Source organism: Caloenas nicobarica, chromosome 4, assembly GCF_036013445.1.
Source record: "Caloenas nicobarica isolate bCalNic1 chromosome 4, bCalNic1.hap1, whole genome shotgun sequence".
Taxonomy (NCBI): domain Eukaryota; kingdom Metazoa; phylum Chordata; class Aves; order Columbiformes; family Columbidae; genus Caloenas; species Caloenas nicobarica.
In genome coordinates, this window is record NC_088248.1 from 53,679,977 (window position 1) to 53,700,137 (window position 20,161).

The 20,161-nt window shown below is 34.8% G+C and overlaps 1 protein-coding gene across 4 annotated transcripts in view; it reads left to right on the forward strand.

The window, feature by feature from the left end:
- The window catches only part of ATP8A1 (ATPase phospholipid transporting 8A1), a 109,819-nt gene that overhangs the window by 17,953 nt on the left and 71,705 nt on the right, over positions 1 to 20,161 (forward strand). For 2 of the 4 annotated variants that reach the window (XM_065633709.1, XM_065633708.1), the window contains exons 5-13: positions 682 to 727; positions 3,013 to 3,053; positions 6,682 to 6,755; positions 8,655 to 8,724; positions 9,361 to 9,488; positions 13,958 to 14,069; positions 14,929 to 15,094; positions 16,900 to 17,027; positions 18,698 to 18,775. In XM_065633709.1, coding sequence (XP_065489781.1) covers positions 682 to 727; positions 3,013 to 3,053; positions 6,682 to 6,755; positions 8,655 to 8,724; positions 9,361 to 9,488; positions 13,958 to 14,069; positions 14,929 to 15,094; positions 16,900 to 17,027; positions 18,698 to 18,775 — 843 coding nt within the window. Of the gene's footprint in view, positions 1 to 681; positions 728 to 3,012; positions 3,054 to 3,961; positions 4,036 to 6,681; positions 6,756 to 8,654; positions 8,725 to 9,360; positions 9,489 to 13,957; positions 14,070 to 14,928; positions 15,095 to 16,899; positions 17,028 to 18,697; positions 18,776 to 20,161 lie in introns of all 4 variants that reach the window. The other 2 variants (XM_065633706.1, XM_065633707.1) reach the window with 1 other exon arrangement.

The window sequence follows — 20,161 nt, forward strand, 5'->3', positions numbered from 1 at the left end:
ATATAGGCTTCAGAAGTGCGAGCAAAATTTGTGACATGCAGTGCTAGATTATCAGATGTTTCCAATTATTTTCACCCATCATAGCTCAGAAAGCAACTGACATTAAACTGTTACTTTTCAAGCTGGAGAGACTCTCCCTGTGGTCAAATAAACACCTGCTTTGGTCAAGTTGTTATGCCTTCACATTGATCAAAGGTTATTTATCTGTAAAATCAGCTGTCTTTTTGCAAGGAGAATCTGCTGATAATCTATGAAAATCTAGCAAAAAATAACACCTTAGCTTAGTCTCTGCAGAGTGATAAGCTGGCCTTTAAGAGCTGCTAGCTCAGAGTCATACCAGCATTTTATTAGAAATAAATCCATGATCTTTGCTCTGGTAGAATCATCTCTGAATTCCAGGGAAGGGCAAAGCACTGCTTCCTTACATAAGGAACTTTTTAGATGGTGATTGCCCACAGGATATTTTAGTAGAACACTGTTAGCCCGGAACTGGGTGTGACTTTCCTGTGATCATAACTATGCAAGTAATCTGTAGTCCTGTTTAAAATGTTGTTTGTTTGTTTTAAATTTGGTTTATTGAATTGATGAATGGGAAGGGGTGATGCGTGTATTTTTTATCTTAAGTGTGAAACCTTTATCATGTCAACAGAAGTCTTTAACCACTGTGCATTTTTAATTTAGAAAAGGCATAAAGCTGATAATGCGGTGAACAAGAAACAAACTCAAGGTAGGAAATTTTTTAAAGCCTATTAATTGTGGTTGGGGGTTTATTTTTTTAATTTTTTGCAAATGATAGTAATGTAATCTGAACTGCTGACGGGTAATTGGGTGGGAAATTGCTGATGCAGATTACTTCAAAATTTGGCATCTAAACAGTTGAAATAACAATTTGCAGTCACATTAGCCCCGCAAAATGGATTATGTTCTAGATTAAGTTTATGATGCTCCTAAGAAACACTTACACTTAGTCATTTAACACAGATGATGTTGTAGATCATAATCGCCACTATAAAAGATCATAATCACCACTATATGTAGTGGACCTAGATTGTGATGAAAAGTCTAAAACTCCATTACTATAAAAAAACCTTTGGTAGAGGATTTTGATTTATTAGGCTGCATTTGGGATGATTTTTTCTACCTCAGGCTGCATCCATATACAGCAGGCCACTGTCAGACATTCTGACACAATGAAATGTGCATTTCAGCAGTGCGATGAAGTAGACTTCTGTAGGGCAGATGGAGCACGCTTTTGAAAGTTAGAGACAGCTGAAAAATTGGAGATACAAATGTGAAAGCCAGGCTGCAGAAGACTTTACAGCACAAGTTCTCTAACCATTATATAAAAAGTGTTTAACATGCCACTTCTTTTCTTTGTTCTCATATGAAAATGGATTTAATTAGATTTCAGTGTATGTTAATTGTGCTTAAAAGCTTATCGGATCAAGCTAGGGTTAGAGTACTCTTGAGATTTCAGGTGTGTGACTCATCCATTTGTGAGCTGATTTTAACCAGCTAAACCAGCAAGTAACAAACCCAGAAAGCTGACAGTTTCCTTCCACGTAGTGGGTTAAACTGGCTCATCAAAGATGCCAACGAACACCAGAGGCAGCATGCATTGAGCCATGAGGGCTCCTGCCTTTGCCTGGGGTGGGGGCAGAGTGGGACGTTCCATTTGCAGCAGCAATGCTGGGTTAGCTCAGCTTGGATGCACGTGGAGCAGCCTTGGGATGTATTTCAGCAGTGCAAGTGCTTCTGCAGCCAGCACTTCTTAAGAAGCCCCTGACAGCCTCTGGCAACTTATTTAAATTTCAGACCTGCAGACTGCACTGGCAGTTATTCTGCTCCAGCTATTTGTGAAACTTAGTCAGCTGGATTGCTGCAAGGTATATTTTTAATCCTCATCAGTTCTCTTATCTGGTTGATACCATGGCCCCACAAACCGTATTGCTGAGACAAGGGGTTGGAAGTAGGTAGTTTGTGACAAAATTTTCAAATGTCTTACCAATCCTCACTCTGGATCTGTAGTTTTCCCGATGAAGGGAAGCGCTTTGTCAAAATAGATTTTGTGTAATGATCAACTGACTGGTGAGACAGTCATTAAAATATCTTGCTTACTGACTGGAAGGGAGACTACTCCATTTACCATTGCCCTGAGCATATCAGCACTCATGGGGGAAGGAAGGGTAAGAGAATTTATTTCTTCCTAAGGAATTATTAAGCAGGTTAGATAATGACTTGTAGAAATCATTGAGATATACAAGAAGAGAGGGGTCAGTGTGGACAGAACCTCAAGGAAGACCTGGATGTAAAGGCCATATGTATTCCCAGATTTTGATCCACTTTTTTGAAATCACCACATGCTTGCGTAAGGTTTGGATCCTGATCAGGTACTTAGATAAGCATCCTGACAGTTTGAAATCTGGGAGACAAAGTGAAAGAGAACAATCTCTTGGAGCTATCTGAGTATTGTTACACGGCAATATGTTTTCTTTTTGCACATCAGTCTTCAATAGCTTTGTAACTGGTGCTAACACACACACAAAAAAGTCACCTTTATTCTCTGAAACACAGTCTTGGCAATTAACTGGCAAACAAGGCATGGGTTTTATATAATAGTAACAATAGTTAAAACTAGACTAATGGAGCTTGCTTGCAATATTAATTGCTACTGCCAGGGAAAATCTATACTATATTTTATGCTAAATGGCCTGGGTTCCTTTTGGGGATTTCTGATATGTTTATTGTTTATGCAATCTATATTAGATTTAGTTGATTCTCAAACCTTGTAGAATGTTCTGATTGACCTTGTAATAAGATTCTATGGTACAAAAATGGTTACACAGAATACGTGCTATATTACTGAAATGTTTGACCTGAATTTATAGAAACAAAGCATGCTGTAAAATATTGTGTAAATGAACTGTGTGTGATAAGAAATCTAACACATACTTGTATAGGGCAGTTAGATTGTACAACTGGAAAATTCTCTTTCTGCTTTTCTTTTTTCAGTATTACGCAATGGTGCGTGGGAGATTGTCCACTGGGAAAAGGTGTGTGTTTGTCGATGACTTTTAGACTGTAATCTAGGTTTAATGTTTGCTTTATTTCTCCAAATAATTGTCATTGATAAGAGTTAACTGGTATGATGGCAAGTGTATAATCTTTTGTGGTTTATTTTTTGTTTGTTAATACTTGTCTCTTAAAATGTACTTTGAAGTCAAGTCAGTTTTGATGTCATGAGTCAGGCAAAACTGCTGTTTAAATGGTGGGCTTTAAATTCAGTAGAAAATAACTTGAATAATATGATTGACTTGGAATTATTCACATGTGGCAAAATTATACAGTTCCTTAGTATTATTTGCTGTACCAAGGCAGAAATTTCTTTCTGGAAACTAGTTACTTTGTGCATTTGCTGAACTTCTTTGGCTTAAACCGTGAGAACTTAAAGACTGTTACACAGTAGTTAGGAAGGGACTGTTAAAGGTAACTTCCAAGGACTAAATGTTCTGTTGTCTATCTAGTCTCTTAGTTTTAATTGTTTCCATACCTTAAAGCTTGAACAAAATTTGACCCTCAGTAGTTTGCATCCAAAGTTCATATGAAATTGGTGTATACCTTTGGAGAAGCAAGAGTAAAGGGGATACAGCGTGATGCAACAGATCTGTCGTCTTAGGGGAGATTAATTTCTTTAACTCAACTTCAGTCTTCCAATAAAATATTTGCAATAACTAAAAAAGTAAAGAACTGCATAGAGAAGGTCAGGATTTGGCCTGTTAAATAGTAGATTTCCAAAGAATTCCAGTGACCTTTGAGTACCTAATACCTGTAGGCTTCTCTAAGTGTGTGAGCTTCTAACAGTCTTTCTAGCAAGTTCAGCAGGTAAATATTTATTGTGCTTAAAACAAAGGGATAACATATTTTGTTTGAGACCATTAACCAATTCCCAGTTTTCTTTCAGGTAGATGTTGGAGATATAGTTATTATAAAAGGCAAAGAGTATATACCTGCTGACACTGTACTGCTCTCATCAAGGTAGAGATGCCCACTGATGCTTATAGTGTAGAGGCTGGTTTCTCTACCCTGCATTTATTTATTTATTGATTGATTGATTTGTGATTGCTCCAAGGAAATAAGGAATAAACAAAAATGCTGCTGTTTTGAAGTATAGTCTTTTGTTCATTCGGGCATTTATAATTTCAGGCAGTGTTTCTTTAAACTGTCACAATTACAGTTCTAAAATTACACTGGCAATCAATTCACTCCTAAGAAAAACTTAGTATGTTATTTTGCTGTGGAATATAATACAAAAAAGGCTGATTCTCTGTCTAAAATTTGGACCTCAACTGCCATATTTAACCAGGTTGGCTTTTTGATAAGTACCTAACAAGCTGCATCCTATAAATGAATTAAAATGGATGTATTACAGGGAACAGAAATGATTTTTAACAGATATAGTTTCCAGTTTGATAGTTGAATTGGGGGAAAAAATTGAGCATGAGATGTGAACCATCAAATTAGCACAGTCTTTATGAGCTGAACATTGACTTTATTCTCTAATACATATTATGAATAATTTCAGCACTGAAAGCAAGACTTTATAGCGCGTAATGCTGTGACTCTTTTTACATGGACAATCAGAGGTTGTTTATCATAATTTCCTTGGACAGTTTTATTTAAGAAATCCACGTCTTATGTGGAAGATGCATATTTTTCAACATCTATTTGATCAGGTCAATAGACAACATATTCTAAGATTTTTTGTTTAATTAAGATTATTTAAATATAATCAATTGTCTTTTGGTTTATTATTGTATGTTTAAAATGCCATTTCCATTTTTTTATGGCACTAGGAGAAGCATTATTGTAATGTGCATGATTGTGGATTAGGTATAAACCCTCTATGATTCCACTGAACTTAATGAATCCACTCATACATACAATTAATAGGGTTAGGATCTTACATGTTTCTGTGACAGACTGTTGTGTAGACTAGTATATTGTTGATTCCATCTTCCATTATATTGCAGTACTAAGTGTAGCTGTTCCTAAGACAGTTCTATTAAATTATTATAAAGTAGTTGCCAGGTTATACTATACATTTTTCCCACCATCTGTCTTCAATACTAATGTTTGTCGTAACTTCAGATGGTTTTGTATTGGGCGTCCTCTATAAACCTTGCACTTCTGCACTTCAAGGAGCATTTATAAATTTCATTGGTGCTTTTTCACCAAGATCTTCATAGGCAATACACCATGCAGCAAGAACACTTGTTCTATTAGCCTGATGATAATTTCTGTCAGGCTAACCCTAGTGTTTTGCAAGTGAAACAGCTTACATCCTCTCAGGGCAGCTTCTTTAGGAGTTTACTCAGGAAGATGATAAGTTTGAGTCTTTGCCTAGATGTCTTCACTGTTTTGCCCTTTTGGATTTGGATGACACTCATGTCGTAGTGTGCTCCAGTTGTAATTTACACACAGAAGAATACCAACTGCCTACAAAGCCTTCTTTCCAAGCCTTGTCCCCCCCAGCCGAAGGAATCCTACATCCCATGTTGGTAAATTGAAGTAATAGTCAGCTGCTACTGGACTTGTCTGGACTTTGTTTAACCTCCCTTGACTGCCCTTGTCAGAACACATTATCCTAACTATGACCATTACTCACCTTGAATTTTCCTATCAGGTTTTCTTGTAGGATTCGGTTTGCAAAGGGGACTCCTTGAATCACGATTGCTTTTCTGGACCCAGTTCAGGCATTTCTTCCAGCTGAAACTTCCTCCTTAGTCATATTCCTATGGTTCTGTTGCAGCCCTTCTGCCGGGAGAGAGCCCTGTGCTGCTGCATTACGTCTCGTTCTGCCTGCGTGCCAGCCTGGGCTCTCCATGCCCACACGGCCACGCGTTCTCCAGGCAGGCAATCTCATCAGTTCTGCTCTCCAGGTGCTTAGTGATGCCCAGTTACATTTTAGGTTTCGATAGCAATGCAAGCTCGTGGGCCTGGTTTTAATTCAAACTAATAATATTTGGGGGTTTTTTTGGTTTTGGTTTTGAGCGTGGTGGGTTTTTGTTTTTAGTTTTTACCAGCAATAGCAGTTTCTGGAAAACAAGAGGATCTTAATTTTTTTAGGAAACTATAATATCTTACAGTGGAAGGACACAAACCTCTGAGACTTAATTCCGTTTGGTTCTTGCTAGTTCAGTGTAAACTGAAATTTACAAACATGGAACAAAACACGAACTCATTTTCAGCAGGTCTACATCGAAAGGTTCTTGTCACCTGACTTTTCAGAAAAGTTGGTAGAAAATCTTTTGTTGTAGCTTTTATTTTTTGTAATTAATGTGTGGACTGGCTAAAAACTATGTCAGTTGAAAAATAAACATAGCCGCTTTTTTTATTACTTTACAATATCAATGTGTTCTGCAGCTTAAAATTGGTGCCTTACAGTAAAACAGTCCACTCAAGTAAAAATGAAAATTTTCTAGTTCTTTTCTTCCTGACCTGATTAAACTAGATTTTGAAAAAATTGTCATCAGACATTTTGATTAACATGTATTGTTTGTATAATAATTTAAAACTCTGTCTTTTTGTCTTTTTGTCCATTTGTTTGGTTTGGTTTCTATTTTTTTTTTTCCCTTGTCACTTATTTTTCTGTTCTAATCGTTTTCAAACTGGGATGTGTAGGTGGCAGTAGGGGAAGTAGTGAAAGTGACCAATGGGGAGCATCTCCCAGCTGATCTCATCAGTCTGTCCTCAAGGTTAGAATAAAGTAGTTGCACAGGATTACGTGTACGTGGGTCCTCATACACCAAATATAAAGAACACTGCCACGTTGGCAGTCTTTGCTTTGCTGTTCACCTTTCTTTGACAAAACCAACACATCTATAAAATTAGAAAGGGATCAGCTGATTAAAGTACAAATCATTAAAGTGTAAATACATGATAACACTCCAAGAAATGAAAATTTGTTTTTGTCTTTGTTTTTACATTATCCCCATGAAATTTTATCAAACCAGTTGTCATTGAATAAACACAGAGTGAAACACCAGGATAAATCTATGTTTGATTCCTTCGAGCAAATTAGGAGGAATATACATGTTTATACCATCCTATCTTTTCAGCAAATATAGTTTAATGTTGGTAGGACTGGTAGAGGACCCTCTGCACAAACTTGGGTGTTGCACAATCTTTGCTGCATGCAGTGGCAAAAGCAGCGCTGTTCTTGTGTATTGTGACAAAATGCATGTTTCTTAGACATGTCAGCTTTATGCTATTGTCTGCATTGTTCCCACACTTTTTTTTCCTTAACTAATCAATGGGCCTGCCTTGATCTAACTGCAACTTATTTACTTTGGAGGTCACTGCTATCTGCTACAGTAACTACAGTTAAGCATGTGTGTCACTTGAAATGTCTTCGCTGCCTTAGTCTGTTTTAAAAGTGCTTCACAAATATATTGGTTTTTATTATTAACTAATAGAAATGCTAGAATTGTAATAAAGTTTTATACAGGTGATTCTATCCAAACAATTTGAATAGAAGTTATTCAAATTTTTAGAAAAGTTTGCCAACGAGAAAATGCTAGCCTGAAAGGATTTTATGATAATGATTTATCACATTGGAATGCTTTTGCTTTACAAAAATTTGTTAGAATAAGCTACTTTATTCTGCAAATATTCTAAAACTAAGTTGCTTATCAGTAGCCATTGTTGCATAAAGAACAAAAAAATTTAAAAAACATTTGATGCTTGAATTTCATGCTGGAAAGAAGGAAAATATTAGAAGCTTTGAAGTGGTGTAGAGAGTAAACCGTTATTTTTCTAAGTTGTAAGGAGGTTACTACTACTCATTTGGTCCTTTACAGGATCAAAACTTCTTTCTATCATAGATATAAGTAGTAGGTGTTCTGTCCTTGTGTCCAGAAAACAGGAGCTTACTGGAGTAATTCAGAAATCCCGACCTGTTCTTGTTTACTATCTACTGGAAAAAAAGTCATTTCATCCTTCCGTATCTGTTTTCCTAGTTAACAGTTCTATAATGGTTCTAGTATGATTTAAAGTCTAAAAGTGTTTTACAAAATATAAAATCACTCAATCTTTTCAGTACAATTTTTTGACGTGTAAGACAAAATGCAAGGAATAAGCCATTTATCCGTATGTGTCAAATAGATGGACTATTTGAGTAGTAATGTTCTGCATAAACTTAAAACTTCTAATTTATAAGAAAGCTTTTAAAATTGCATAAAGAGGACATATATTTCGGAAAAGGTGTTATGTTATCCATAATTTAGATTTTTTTTTTTTTTTTTTTTTAATAAGAGAACCCTTTACAAGAAAACTTTCATGTTGAAACTACTGCTGCCTACAGTAGCAGGCACTGTGAATGCACTGCATTGGTGGCTGTATCTTAGTCTCTTGAAAACATGGAATACTTTTGCTGTATACAGCATTTTTGGCAGCAACAATGACAGGTTTTGGCAAACTTTTCTGAAAATGTAAAGTGCTGTTGGCTTTTACAGATTTGACTGTAAATTATTCTAGTTCTGAACAACTGATCAGGAAAAGAAAAACATGATTGCATAAATAGATATTAAAAGATTACAGGAAGTTTGTAGTTTTTGACATTATTATTTAAAATTAAGGATTTTTTTTCTTAATAGTGAACCGCAAGCTATGTGCTACATCGAAACATCTAACTTAGATGGTGAGACAAACTTAAAAATTCGACAGGTAGGAATTTCATTTTTGAGAATATTGCTAATATTATTTTCATCTAATATTGCTTATAAAAACGTATTTCATGACATTATTAGCCATTTTAGAAGACTAAAATTTTAGTTGTTTGACTAAAAGCTGCAGTTATTGCCATCATAGAAGTGTTGTTCAATTAACCAACTGGAAGGAATGAATGGTTACTCCTAAGCCATCCGTTGTGCTTTGTTTTAGGGTTTTCCTTTGGGAAAATAGGTAGAGATGTTAGTAGTCTGGGTATTGGTCTTGTGTTTAGAGGACACATGAGGGAGAAGCCCTGCAAAAAGAAGCTGATAGTGCCTGTATTGTTCTTGAGGGACAGGTAGGGAATAGCAATTTTTGACTGAGTTTTGCATGTCCCTGTATGCAGGGACATTCTCGCAGAGCTATATGGTTGGTTATGACCCTGTCTTTATCATGATGTTTTAAGAAACCAGGGTGACTTTTTCGCTGTAACATCCAGCAGTGTGACAGCAAAGCGTAGCAGTCCCGTTTTGCTCCCATATAGGTATACTGGTTTTCTGGTGTTGCACTATCAGATTTATAATACATGGATTTATATATTGGAAAGTGATTTTTAATGTCATGACAAACTAATTTTTTTTTTTTTTTCAGGGATTGCCACTAACATCAGACATAAAGGACATAGAAAGCTTGATGAGACTTTCAGGCAGAATTGAATGTGAGAGCCCAAACCGACATCTCTATGACTTTGTTGGAAACATCAGACTGGATGGGCATGGGTATGTAAATGTGAGGAAGATCATCTCAGGAGATTCAGTCAGCAGATAGCTGTGTGTTTTTTAAAGTGTTCAGATTAAAATATGAATAGTTATGTGTTAATTCTGTGAAAACTAGAGAGGTAAATTATTTTCTGATGTATTCCTTATTAGACATTATTTTCAAAAACTAGAGGGCTAAAACCTTACTTTTAGTGGCTATAACTTGGGTTTTTATACTAGTTAACCTTCAGAAAACAATAGTTTATTAATAATAGAAGGGAGTGCTAATCAAATTCTTATAGTTTTGGAATATGTATCTAGTAACTTACTTCTTAAGTGTCTCATTCCTTGCCTTTTAAGTATATATTATAGAAGCTGAATAGTAGTTTCTTGTCTGTTTTTTTATTGTTGTTTTCTTTTGTTTGTCTAAATCTGGATTGGAACTGAGTCCATTGCTATATACCTCAATTTATTCTAATTTGGTAGCCAAAAGACCTTAGCTTACTGAAAGCATGTTTCTGTAAAAATAGACTGCCTCGCTGCAATTACAACATACATGCTTGTAAAACTGCTAAAAAAATTGTTAAAACACTTAAGTGCTTATCAAATATTGATATTTGGAGTCTTCTATGGGTTCGAAGCAAATGTGATGCATTAGGAGTATAAAATTCATTACTAAATCCAGGAGTGTTAAGTCCTTCATTCCCAAGGATTTACAGGATTTCTTTTTTATTTGGTAGGCATTTATTTCTCCATATACAATATTAATGTTTGTCGGTTTAGACTGATATATATAGTACTAATTATTAAATACATTTTTTATATTCCATTTTTATTTACTGATTTCTTACAGATGCATTCCGGGAGTTTTGAGTCGCAAGAGTGTGGATCTATTATAATTCCACTGTACTTGTCGTTAAGAAGAGAAAAACATTTACCTGTAATTCTTCTCTGAAGGTAATAGTTATAATAGATCCACACACTCATGCTTCTTCCCTAGCTAGAGGGAAAAACGTACTTTTATTTTTAAACTAATTATTTAATTTTAAAATTTGATTTAAAAAAAGAAACACTGAATGTACTGATGGCTATTATGCCTCAAGAATGTGTAGGAGCACGCCATCTCCTGGTCAAGCAATTTGTCATTTGAGAAATTCAGTTTTGCAATGTTTTGAATATAGTTTCTGCGCAGTAGGATAGTTTCAAAAGTGTGGCTCTAATATAATATTTACCTTCAGTGAAAAAGAATTGCAGGTAAGTAACTCTTTTTGGATCCTGACCCTAATTTCAACATGAAAAATCAGGGATGAGTTCTTTTTCTGCTTGTATTAGAGGTAGCACAGGTTCATCTAACTGGTATTTATTTATCCAGATCTTTAAGGCCTTCTGACCAGATTATGTAGATCCAGCAGCTGTGATTGCAATTTTATCCACTACTATCTTAACATTTTTGCAAAAGCAAAAATGATACAGAGCATGTATCTTCCTCTTCTTTCCCTTCAGATAACTTATTGGAGTGCCAGACTCCTAGAGTCCATAAATGTTGTATCTGGTTGACCTTTTCAGACTTTGCTTTTACTATTCATGGGAGAGCAACTCAAAAAAATAAAAGTTTCTTTTTTTTCTTTTGGATACTCTGTATTCAAGGAGGTAGAACTCCACTACAGTTATTTTGCCTTTTGGCTAAAACCGTGTACTAAAATAGGCTGAAAAAGTTTTCATGGTATCCTCAGATTTTGAGTATATTAATGGTCTTTGTTGTGCTCATGAATATATAGAAATATGTCTCTTGGTTTTAGGCAATGAAGACAGTTAGCTAGAGAAAGAAGAAAAGTTCTTTAACCTGGATAAATTTGAAATTATTATTAGACAATGGCTCAGAGGAAAAGGGTGAGCAAGCTAAAAACAAGGGCAGACATTGGTTATCCAGATCTAAAGTAAATGTTTTTCTGAAGATATTCTTTAAAAAAAATGGCATGAGTGGAGTATGCTTGTTAAGAAAAACATTTTGATACGTAAGCTTTCAAATGTGTCTTAAAAATTTTTAGCTCTTAATATATCTTCAACAGTCCTGGCAGAAAAGTATGCTGAAAAGGTATTTCCCCATTGAGAACATCCCTTACTGAATAAAACCCAAAGATGTTACTGAGAAGTCATTAGTTATGTAGCACACGAGAAGACTCAGATGAGTTGGAGCAGTTTTGAGAAGGCTGAGGCCAGGAAAATAGGCTTGAGATCTCTGACAAGTCATTGCACCATCACATCATTAAAGAGTGGGATAAGATCACAATGCTGAGGATCAGTAGCATGACAGCCGGCAGACCTGGGCTTTCTATGCCCCTGGTTGCTTTGCTGTCTGTTTTCTTCTCCTTGGTCTGTATACCAGTTCTGTTGGACACAACTCCCACAGGCTGCAATCCCGATTGTCTTCTGATTGTCTTCCCAATAACAGACCCTTGAGGATGAATTCCTATTCCAAGTTGGAGAAGGGTATCCATTTGAGAGGCAGTGTACTGATGGAAAAAAGAACCAATGGATTCTGCAATAGAAAGGACTTTACTGCATATTCGTCACAGTTTTTAAGAGGGGAAAATAGAGGAAGATCAGGGAGTGGCAGGAAGAGTCTTAGAACTCACCTGACTTTTCAAGGAGTATGAGAATTAAGAGTGAGAGGTTTTGACTTCTGCCTTCCTAGAGTGTCTTGTAGACAGAAAGTCATCTGGTATTCCAGAGGAGGACTGTAGTTGAAAAGCTTTCCAGTTTATCTGTGGGGAACTTAAAAATAGCTTTTCTCTGGTTATGTCTTTCATCTTCTGTGACATTCTTTTTAGTGTTAATAGACTAAAAATATCTAATTAGTCTTGGAATGACATCTAATCCATTTCTTAACTGGAATATCTACATATTGTGCTGACGGATGGGCCAAAAGTCTTAGAATGATTCTGATCAAAGAATGCAAGTAAGTGCAGAAGCAATCTCTGGCGACACTAATCCCTTTTAATGATTCTTGAGTAATTCAAATCCCAGTTCCTTTCATACTTCAAAGGACATTTATTCTCTTAATTTTGCCATGATATGAACACATCTCAAATACAAGAGCAGCACAGTTCAGATTTAGAAAGCAAGTAAATCTCAGTGTGTTTTATATTTCTGTTTTCTTTTCTGATATCTTCTTTTCATGAAGCACCTGCACCTGGAAATTATTTTCCATGGCAATATCATTCAACATTTCAGTTGCTGAAGCATACTTAGTTGATAGGGAGAATGATTCTTTAAACAGTCAGTGCACCCCATGCTAATTTTCTAAAAAGTGAACTAAGTTACAGTGGGGTGATATTTGTTATTTGTATGGTCTTTATGGAAAAGTGCTCAAATTTTTTCCAGATCAATTTTTTTTTCTAGTTTTTGCAAATTAACATTGCCACTGTTAATTTTAGAGGGGCAAGATTGTGTCGTTTCCTCTTTACTTGCAGTCTTTGAGTCTTATTATAAGAGCTTATATGTGAGAGAAGGGGACATGATGATCCAGAAGAAGTTATTACCTAAACTTACTTGCTGAGTTTGACTTTATGTTCTTTGTGCTACCAAAAATGTTGCCAAATATCATGGCTTCCTCAGACTCTTTATAGCTTATATATCAGAGATATAGATGCTGTCATTAAGCAATTTATTTGTGATCTTCATAATGTGTTCATTTCAAACAACTGTAGAGATAATATTTTTAGGTAAGATTGCCAAACACTAGAGCACTATTAACAAGTCTGAACTGCTAGCTGGTATTTATAGAAAGAAAAGTACAAAAATAGGGTATTGTTTATCTTAGGAAAAGAGTAATAATTATCTCAAACTTTTCATATTTTACAAAAAAATGAGCTATAGTGTATGTATAAAGTTAGCTGTCTGAATTTAAGACAGTTAAATGTTTCCAACATCTTATGAGGTTTTGTTGCTCATATACTCCATGGAGTTCTAGAAAAATAACACAAGTAAATATACCTGGTTTTGCAATTTAATGAAGGTGCAGAAAATATTGTGAAATTTAAACAGTTAATTTAGGATATTTATTTCACTGGAAGTGGATTGAGAGTTCAGAAAATCATTTCATTTGAAAATTGCTTTGGAAAAATCAAATTTGTAAGCAGGGTTGAGTTTCAGCATACACTTAGGAAAAAGCTTTGTAATCATAAATCGAAGGAAAATTGGCCTTTCTTAGTTTCAGTTGTTTGCTAAGTAGCACCATAGTGTCCATAGTCAAAATTAAGTGGTAAGTAATATTTTTGGAAACGTAAATTTTTGGACTTGCTTTGGACTGTCAAGTTTTCTCTGTCAACACTCCCAAAAAGTTAACTCTGAAAAATAGGTGCCTAGCGAATTTACAATAATAATCTAAATTATAATAAATTAGCTAATAAGTTTTAACAGCTGGTGGTTATGTTTATTCATTGACATTGATTGTTTTAATGCTGAAGTATAAAACTCCTTTCTTCTAGTACTGTTCCATTGGGATCTGATCAGATTCTTCTACGAGGAGCTCAGTTGAGAAATACGCAGTGGGTTCATGGGATTGTTGTCTATACAGGACATGACACAAAACTTATGCAGGTTTGTCGCTCAGGTTTTCTCTCAGTTACCCATTTTGTTACCCTATTATGCCATTACACACCACAGAAAATCCTGTCAGAAGACATAGCTACATTCAGTGTAATAGTTAAAATGTCAGTAACAGAGTATCTTTCTTATGAAGTAAAATCAATACAAATAAAGCAATTTCTTGTTATTATTAGTCAGCCACAGAGTAGTTCTTCTTCTAGTAAGCATGTTTACTGATACTATTTTTAAATTGTGTTTTAAAAACTATTCTTTTAGCAAGTTGGATCATTATAGTTTGCCTATTCATCTTTTTTATTTTTGACTGGTCCTAAAACTGTCCTCTTGTGGAGCTTTCCTTCAAGTACGAAGGTAAGCATTGTTGTCAGAAAATGAAGTGGAACTTTCTTTGCAAAATGACGACTATGAAATTATGTTTCCTAGTGCTGTTTGAAATAAAAAATTGAGGTGTATTTGTTGAGAAAAAAGAATGCTCTCAGATTGGTCATGCATGTCTTTCATTTATTGCTTTTCTGATTTGTAAATTAGTTATTTGAAAAAGTTTGATTGTATTATAGCAGTTGTCTTCTATAGCACTGAAAAGGTGTGTGCACATATATTTTTAATGTTTACTGTTAGCTGTTGCTGCTATGAGTGTTCTATGTGTTTATTTAAACTGCTTATGACACAAATCTAAAGCTCTAATTCACGGATTTATAGGCTGCTTGCTTTTCTTTTGAGTAAAATAGTTATGCCATTTATGATGATGATACTTATGAGATAAAAAGATGCAGTAACATGTAATTTGAAAAGCAAGATCTGTGTGTATCTCTTCTCGTATTTAATAACCACCATTGGTTTTTGTCTTTTGCAGAATTCAACAAGTCCACCTCTTAAAATGTCTAATGTGGAACGAATTACGAATATTCAGATTTTGATTCTGTTCTGCATTCTTATTGCCATGTCTTTGATCTGCTCTATTGGTTCAGCTATATGGAATCGAAGGCATACTGGAAGAGACTGGTATCTTGATCTAAATTGTAAGAAGTATTAATATTTTAGTGTTTTGTTGTATTCGTATTTGTAAAGGAGGATGATTACCGTCATTTACATAGTGTGTTTTTTATGAGTCTTTGTTTACTGGTGGTTGACTAAAGCCATTAGGCTAGGCATATCACAGCAAGTATAAAATTTACCTTACTGTGCCATCTGATCTCTTGATAAATTCAGGACAAGCTTTGTTTTTTGCTTCTACTTTTTTCAGCCTCTACATCTCTGCAGCTCAGCAAGGTCTATATCAGCATTCCACTGGCATAAACAGTCAGCTTCTAGACATCAGACCAAAGCCATTTTCAGCTATTACTGGTGGATTACATTTAAAGCTGCAGTGACTTTCCTGAATTTTTAAACTCCCTTATCCCAGGAAATTATGTTGTGGCTTTATTATTCTTACTCTACAGGGATCTAACGAATTATTGGCTGCCAACATCTGACCTTAGCTGGCTGCTCCTAAAGAAGATAAAACGGGCACAAAAGACTTCATTTAACATGTTATACTGGGCAAATGTACTCACAAGGGATGCAAGTCAATCTGATTTTATTCCTGAAAAAAAAGAAAAATGAAATAGTGGCTATTGATATTTTCTGTGTTCAAGTTATTACCCTTGTCAGTTTATTTTCTGATATATTCCCCATGATTAAATAAAATTGTGCTGGGTTTTATAGGGTATGCCCTTTAAGGCTACATTCAGATTGTAGTTGTACCAGGTACTTTTAATATGTAAGAAGCAATTAATTCCCTTTTCACTTTAGTTATTTAATTTGTGTATGGTAGTGAAACAGGTTCTCAGTAGTGCCCCATCTTTCTGAATGCTGCTAATATTTAGTTAGAGGAATCATGCCTGTGGATGATAAGAGTGGTAATGTTAACAATAAATATCTGAATATTATTTTATTTACAGGTAGCAATAGGTATCAAACTTAGTCAGTATTGAGAATATCAACGTCATGGTGAATGTTGGCTCTCTGGTCTTCTAGACTTGTACTTAATTTGGTGCTGCAATTGGTGTTAATGAAAGTGTTCAAAGCCTGCTCTCTTGGATGTTGGAGTAACAATCAGATCCACATTCCATAGGCAGTGGAAACCTGTCTGAGGCTATTTTTCTTTGAAATCTTTGGATACAGACAGGCAGGCTACATCTTTTACTCTTCTAGTGTGCTGGAAGCAGACTGCGATTTCCCAGTTGCATCCTCTTTGGGCTGTTACTAGTTATCTAAATCTTCAACAGATAAAAAGTATTATAAAGCTGCTTGTTATATATGTTAATATTCACATTTCCGGTTCTTTCAGAAATGTCGTTAAATTCTCTGATTTCATCTCTTCAAGTGGTGTGAACATACCTTTTTCATAGTATTTTGTTGAGAGGGTGGGTAATAGGAAGGTGTGAGAGTAGATAAAGAAAAAAAATCATTCCACTGCACATTTCCTCCTTTAGAAATATGAAACTTAAAATTTAGAGTTTAGAATTTGGTTGATATATATAGATATTCCAAGATTATGATCTCTAAAAGACAGCAAAAGAGGCAATGGCTGATAAGCTTTGCTTTTCAGAAATTGGAGATGATGTCAAAGATCTCTAAATTTGAACTCCACTTTATAACAGAGATCCTTAACTCTTATGAAGGTCATATTTATAAGCAAGTGACATTGAAATTCATTCTCAAGTTTCTTCTTGGGCATAGAACATGTTAAAAATCAGCAGCTAATGCAATATTCTGAATACACTGTATATACATTTAAGTATGATCTTAAATGGTTTTTATAATTTGCTTTGTTTTTTGGCAGATGGTGGAGCAAGCAACTTTGGATTGAATTTCTTGACTTTTATAATTCTCTTCAATAATCTTATTCCAATCAGTTTGTTGGTTACGCTTGAAGTTGTTAAATTTATCCAGGCATATTTCATAAATTGGGTAAATATTATTTTTACAATATGCATTGATTTCTAAAATCAAGTAGTTTACAAGAAAGTGAAATAATTGATTGCTTGCCTATGTGTACATTTTTTTTTCCGGACTTTTTCTTAACATAAATACTTAAATATGCTGTTTAGTTGTTATTACTGGAACCTGAGAAGGTAATAATAAATGGAGTTTATTTAGTGCTTTTACATCTGCACCGAATTGCTTTTTGGAGCATGTTTTCATGTGCTTTGTAGTTTCTCTTTATTAATATTCAGGTATCGGTTTCAACTAGAATGATCAGAAGAAAGTGTTTTGCAGTCCATTGGAGTTTTGTCCAGTTTAATTTCTTTTTTCTAAGCGTAGCCCGTGTTTGTTTGAGGTTTTTTCAATATTTCACTCATTTTTCACACCACCACCGTAGTTTAATGGTGGCTTTTTTGTACAAAGTCTGTTAGTATTACCTCTTACAAATATAAAGATCATTTTGGCATCCTTTATTTTTTTTTTCTTAATGAATTAATGGAGGAAAAGAAGGATTTACTCTGGGATGGGGGTGAGGTATTTTTCTTAAAGCCGTGTACTTTTTAATAACATGCATTCAGTTTTTCCTAAATGGAAATTAAACATGCCATTCTTTAATCTCATTCCTTGATCAAATGTGTGAATATTTGTGCATGAGATAAGATGTCATGTAGATAGAGATAAAAGCGTATGTGGAGTAGCAGGTGAAGTGTATGATTTATTTTAAAAGTTAAATCTTTTTGTGAGCAGTCCTCTGGTTTTGGTGTCGTCTTTTACTTTGTGCTATAGAGCAACTGTTGACAAATAAGAAAATGCAATTAATTTCATCCTTTATGTTTTATATTCTAAAATAAATATTCAACAAAGGCTTGCCCATTTTGAATGTGTAGGTGGCCAACTGATGTTTATACAAATGCAAAAGATGCTTTTATCTTCTGTTGCGCTCCCATTTCGTAGCATGAGGGATTAGTTATCTTTGATTTATCTTAATCTGGAACTCTGGACATTTATTATCTCAAGCATTATGTTTGTGTGTGCATATCATTGGGATAGAGAAATTGGTCACCTGCAATCTGCCATACTTCACACTGTTTTAACCTTTTATTGCATTTTACAATAAACTCTGGGTTTTTTTCTTTTTAACAAGTTAAACAAACAAAACCACACTACTTATAATGCACCCTATAATGTACCCTGCATTTATTGTGTACTCTAAAATTTATCTTCATGTTTTTATCTCAAGGTATATTTATCTTGCTATTGAGAAATGACTGGTTGTGCATACAATATAAATAGATAAGACTGACTTCTCACTAAATATTACAGTGTAGTATTTCTGCTTGTTGCTAGATTGATTTTAGATGCATGGGTACAACAGTTTTTCAATAATACAGATGACTGGAAATAACCTTAGTAAAATCTCAAAGAAACATATAGATTTTTTGTTTTAAAGAGGAAATCTAATTTCTTCTGGGGATTCTTGGAAGTGATCTGATTGTGTCAGTGGCTTCCCGTGTTGAAATAATCATAAGTAGACAATTTGATTCATGTTCAGTCTGTTCTTCTACACTTACCGTTTCTATTTGTGTACTGGATTTTTTTGTAATAAGTCATGGAAGACTAATTTTTAAATATATATACCTTTTTTTAATCTGTAGGACATAGACATGCACTATGAACCTACGGACACTGCTGCGATGGCTCGTACATCCAATCTTAATGAAGAACTTGGACAGGTAGAAAAAAATTACTGGTTGCAACTCTGTATGTGAAATTCTACATGTGGTTTTACCATCTAAATTATTAAAATAATGTGAGGATTTATTTCAAAAACTGTATGTTTGTCTTAGTCTTTTTTTGCCTATTTCCATTTTCTTCATTTTGTCAGATATTTTAAAAAATACTTTGCAATACGTGGGAGTTAGATTTTTGAAACTAGTATTAAATAAGCAAATGCTGTTTTATGTATCAGTGTGAATATGGTAATCACAGAACGCTGAAGTGTATCATTAAACCTACAAAATCAGAGGAAGTCTGAGCATTAAAACCATCTGGCACAAAAAAGTCAGTCTCTGTGTATACACTATGATAGCGTGCATGTCTAATATGTTACCCCTGGAAATTTGGGATTAGTTCTTTATTTTGCTTTAGAGTTCCCCTTTAATACTACAAAATCTGTTAGGCTTTTTGCAAGAGGTCACTCGTTGTATGTCCTTCATTTTAGGGAAGTATAACTTTGTAGAAGTGTGCCTAAGAACCAGGGCATGCTTCCAGAAGCACTACACATTATATTTGCTGTTTCAGCCAATTGTATTTGCAGTCTTGCTTTAAAAACATGGTAAACATTATGCTTTCTGTTACACTGACTGGTGATGGTAAACTGATCCCGTGGAAAAAAATATTGTGTGCTCATTTAATTGAACTGTATTAATATGCACAAGTATACATATTCTTGCATTTCCTAACCTCGAAATTTTCATTACTAATTCTTTAGCTTATTGCATGGGAATGTAAAATTTGTCTTTAGCTTTCCAAGAATAATAAATAATAACTTAATTTTAGCCATGTGGCAAACAAGTCTTAGGGACTAATACTTCAGAGATCTGCTTTTTGGGAAAACAGTTGCAGTTAAACATGTTCTAACATTGGGCTCCATAAAAGAGGACAGGGTCTTTACCTACTGAGTTTAAGAAGTATATGCAGATAGCCAAAAATTTGATTCACTTCCTGGCCTTAAAGGGGAGTACAATCTCCTCTAGTGGGGAAGAGGCTGTTGAATCTCAGCTTTCCTTCCATCTCACTTTACACAATCCATCTGTTTTATCTCTGCAGTTAGCTTGTTATTCACATTCCCCAACACATTCCTTCTTTTTAACTTCGACAGTTCTTGTTTTTATTTCTTATATTTCTCATCGAAGTCTTCTTCACCACCAAAATCTAGTCAGGTTTCTTGCGGTCTTCACTTTCACATTTTTGACAGATTCTTAATTTCAGCAGATTGTTCTGAGGAGACCAAAAGACTCTCTGCTAACAAAGGGAGCGAGTGTCTTCTCTGAAGTACACGAGGGCTGCACATAATGAAGAGAAGATTTCCCCCAAGAGATCTTCAGATTTTAAGAAAG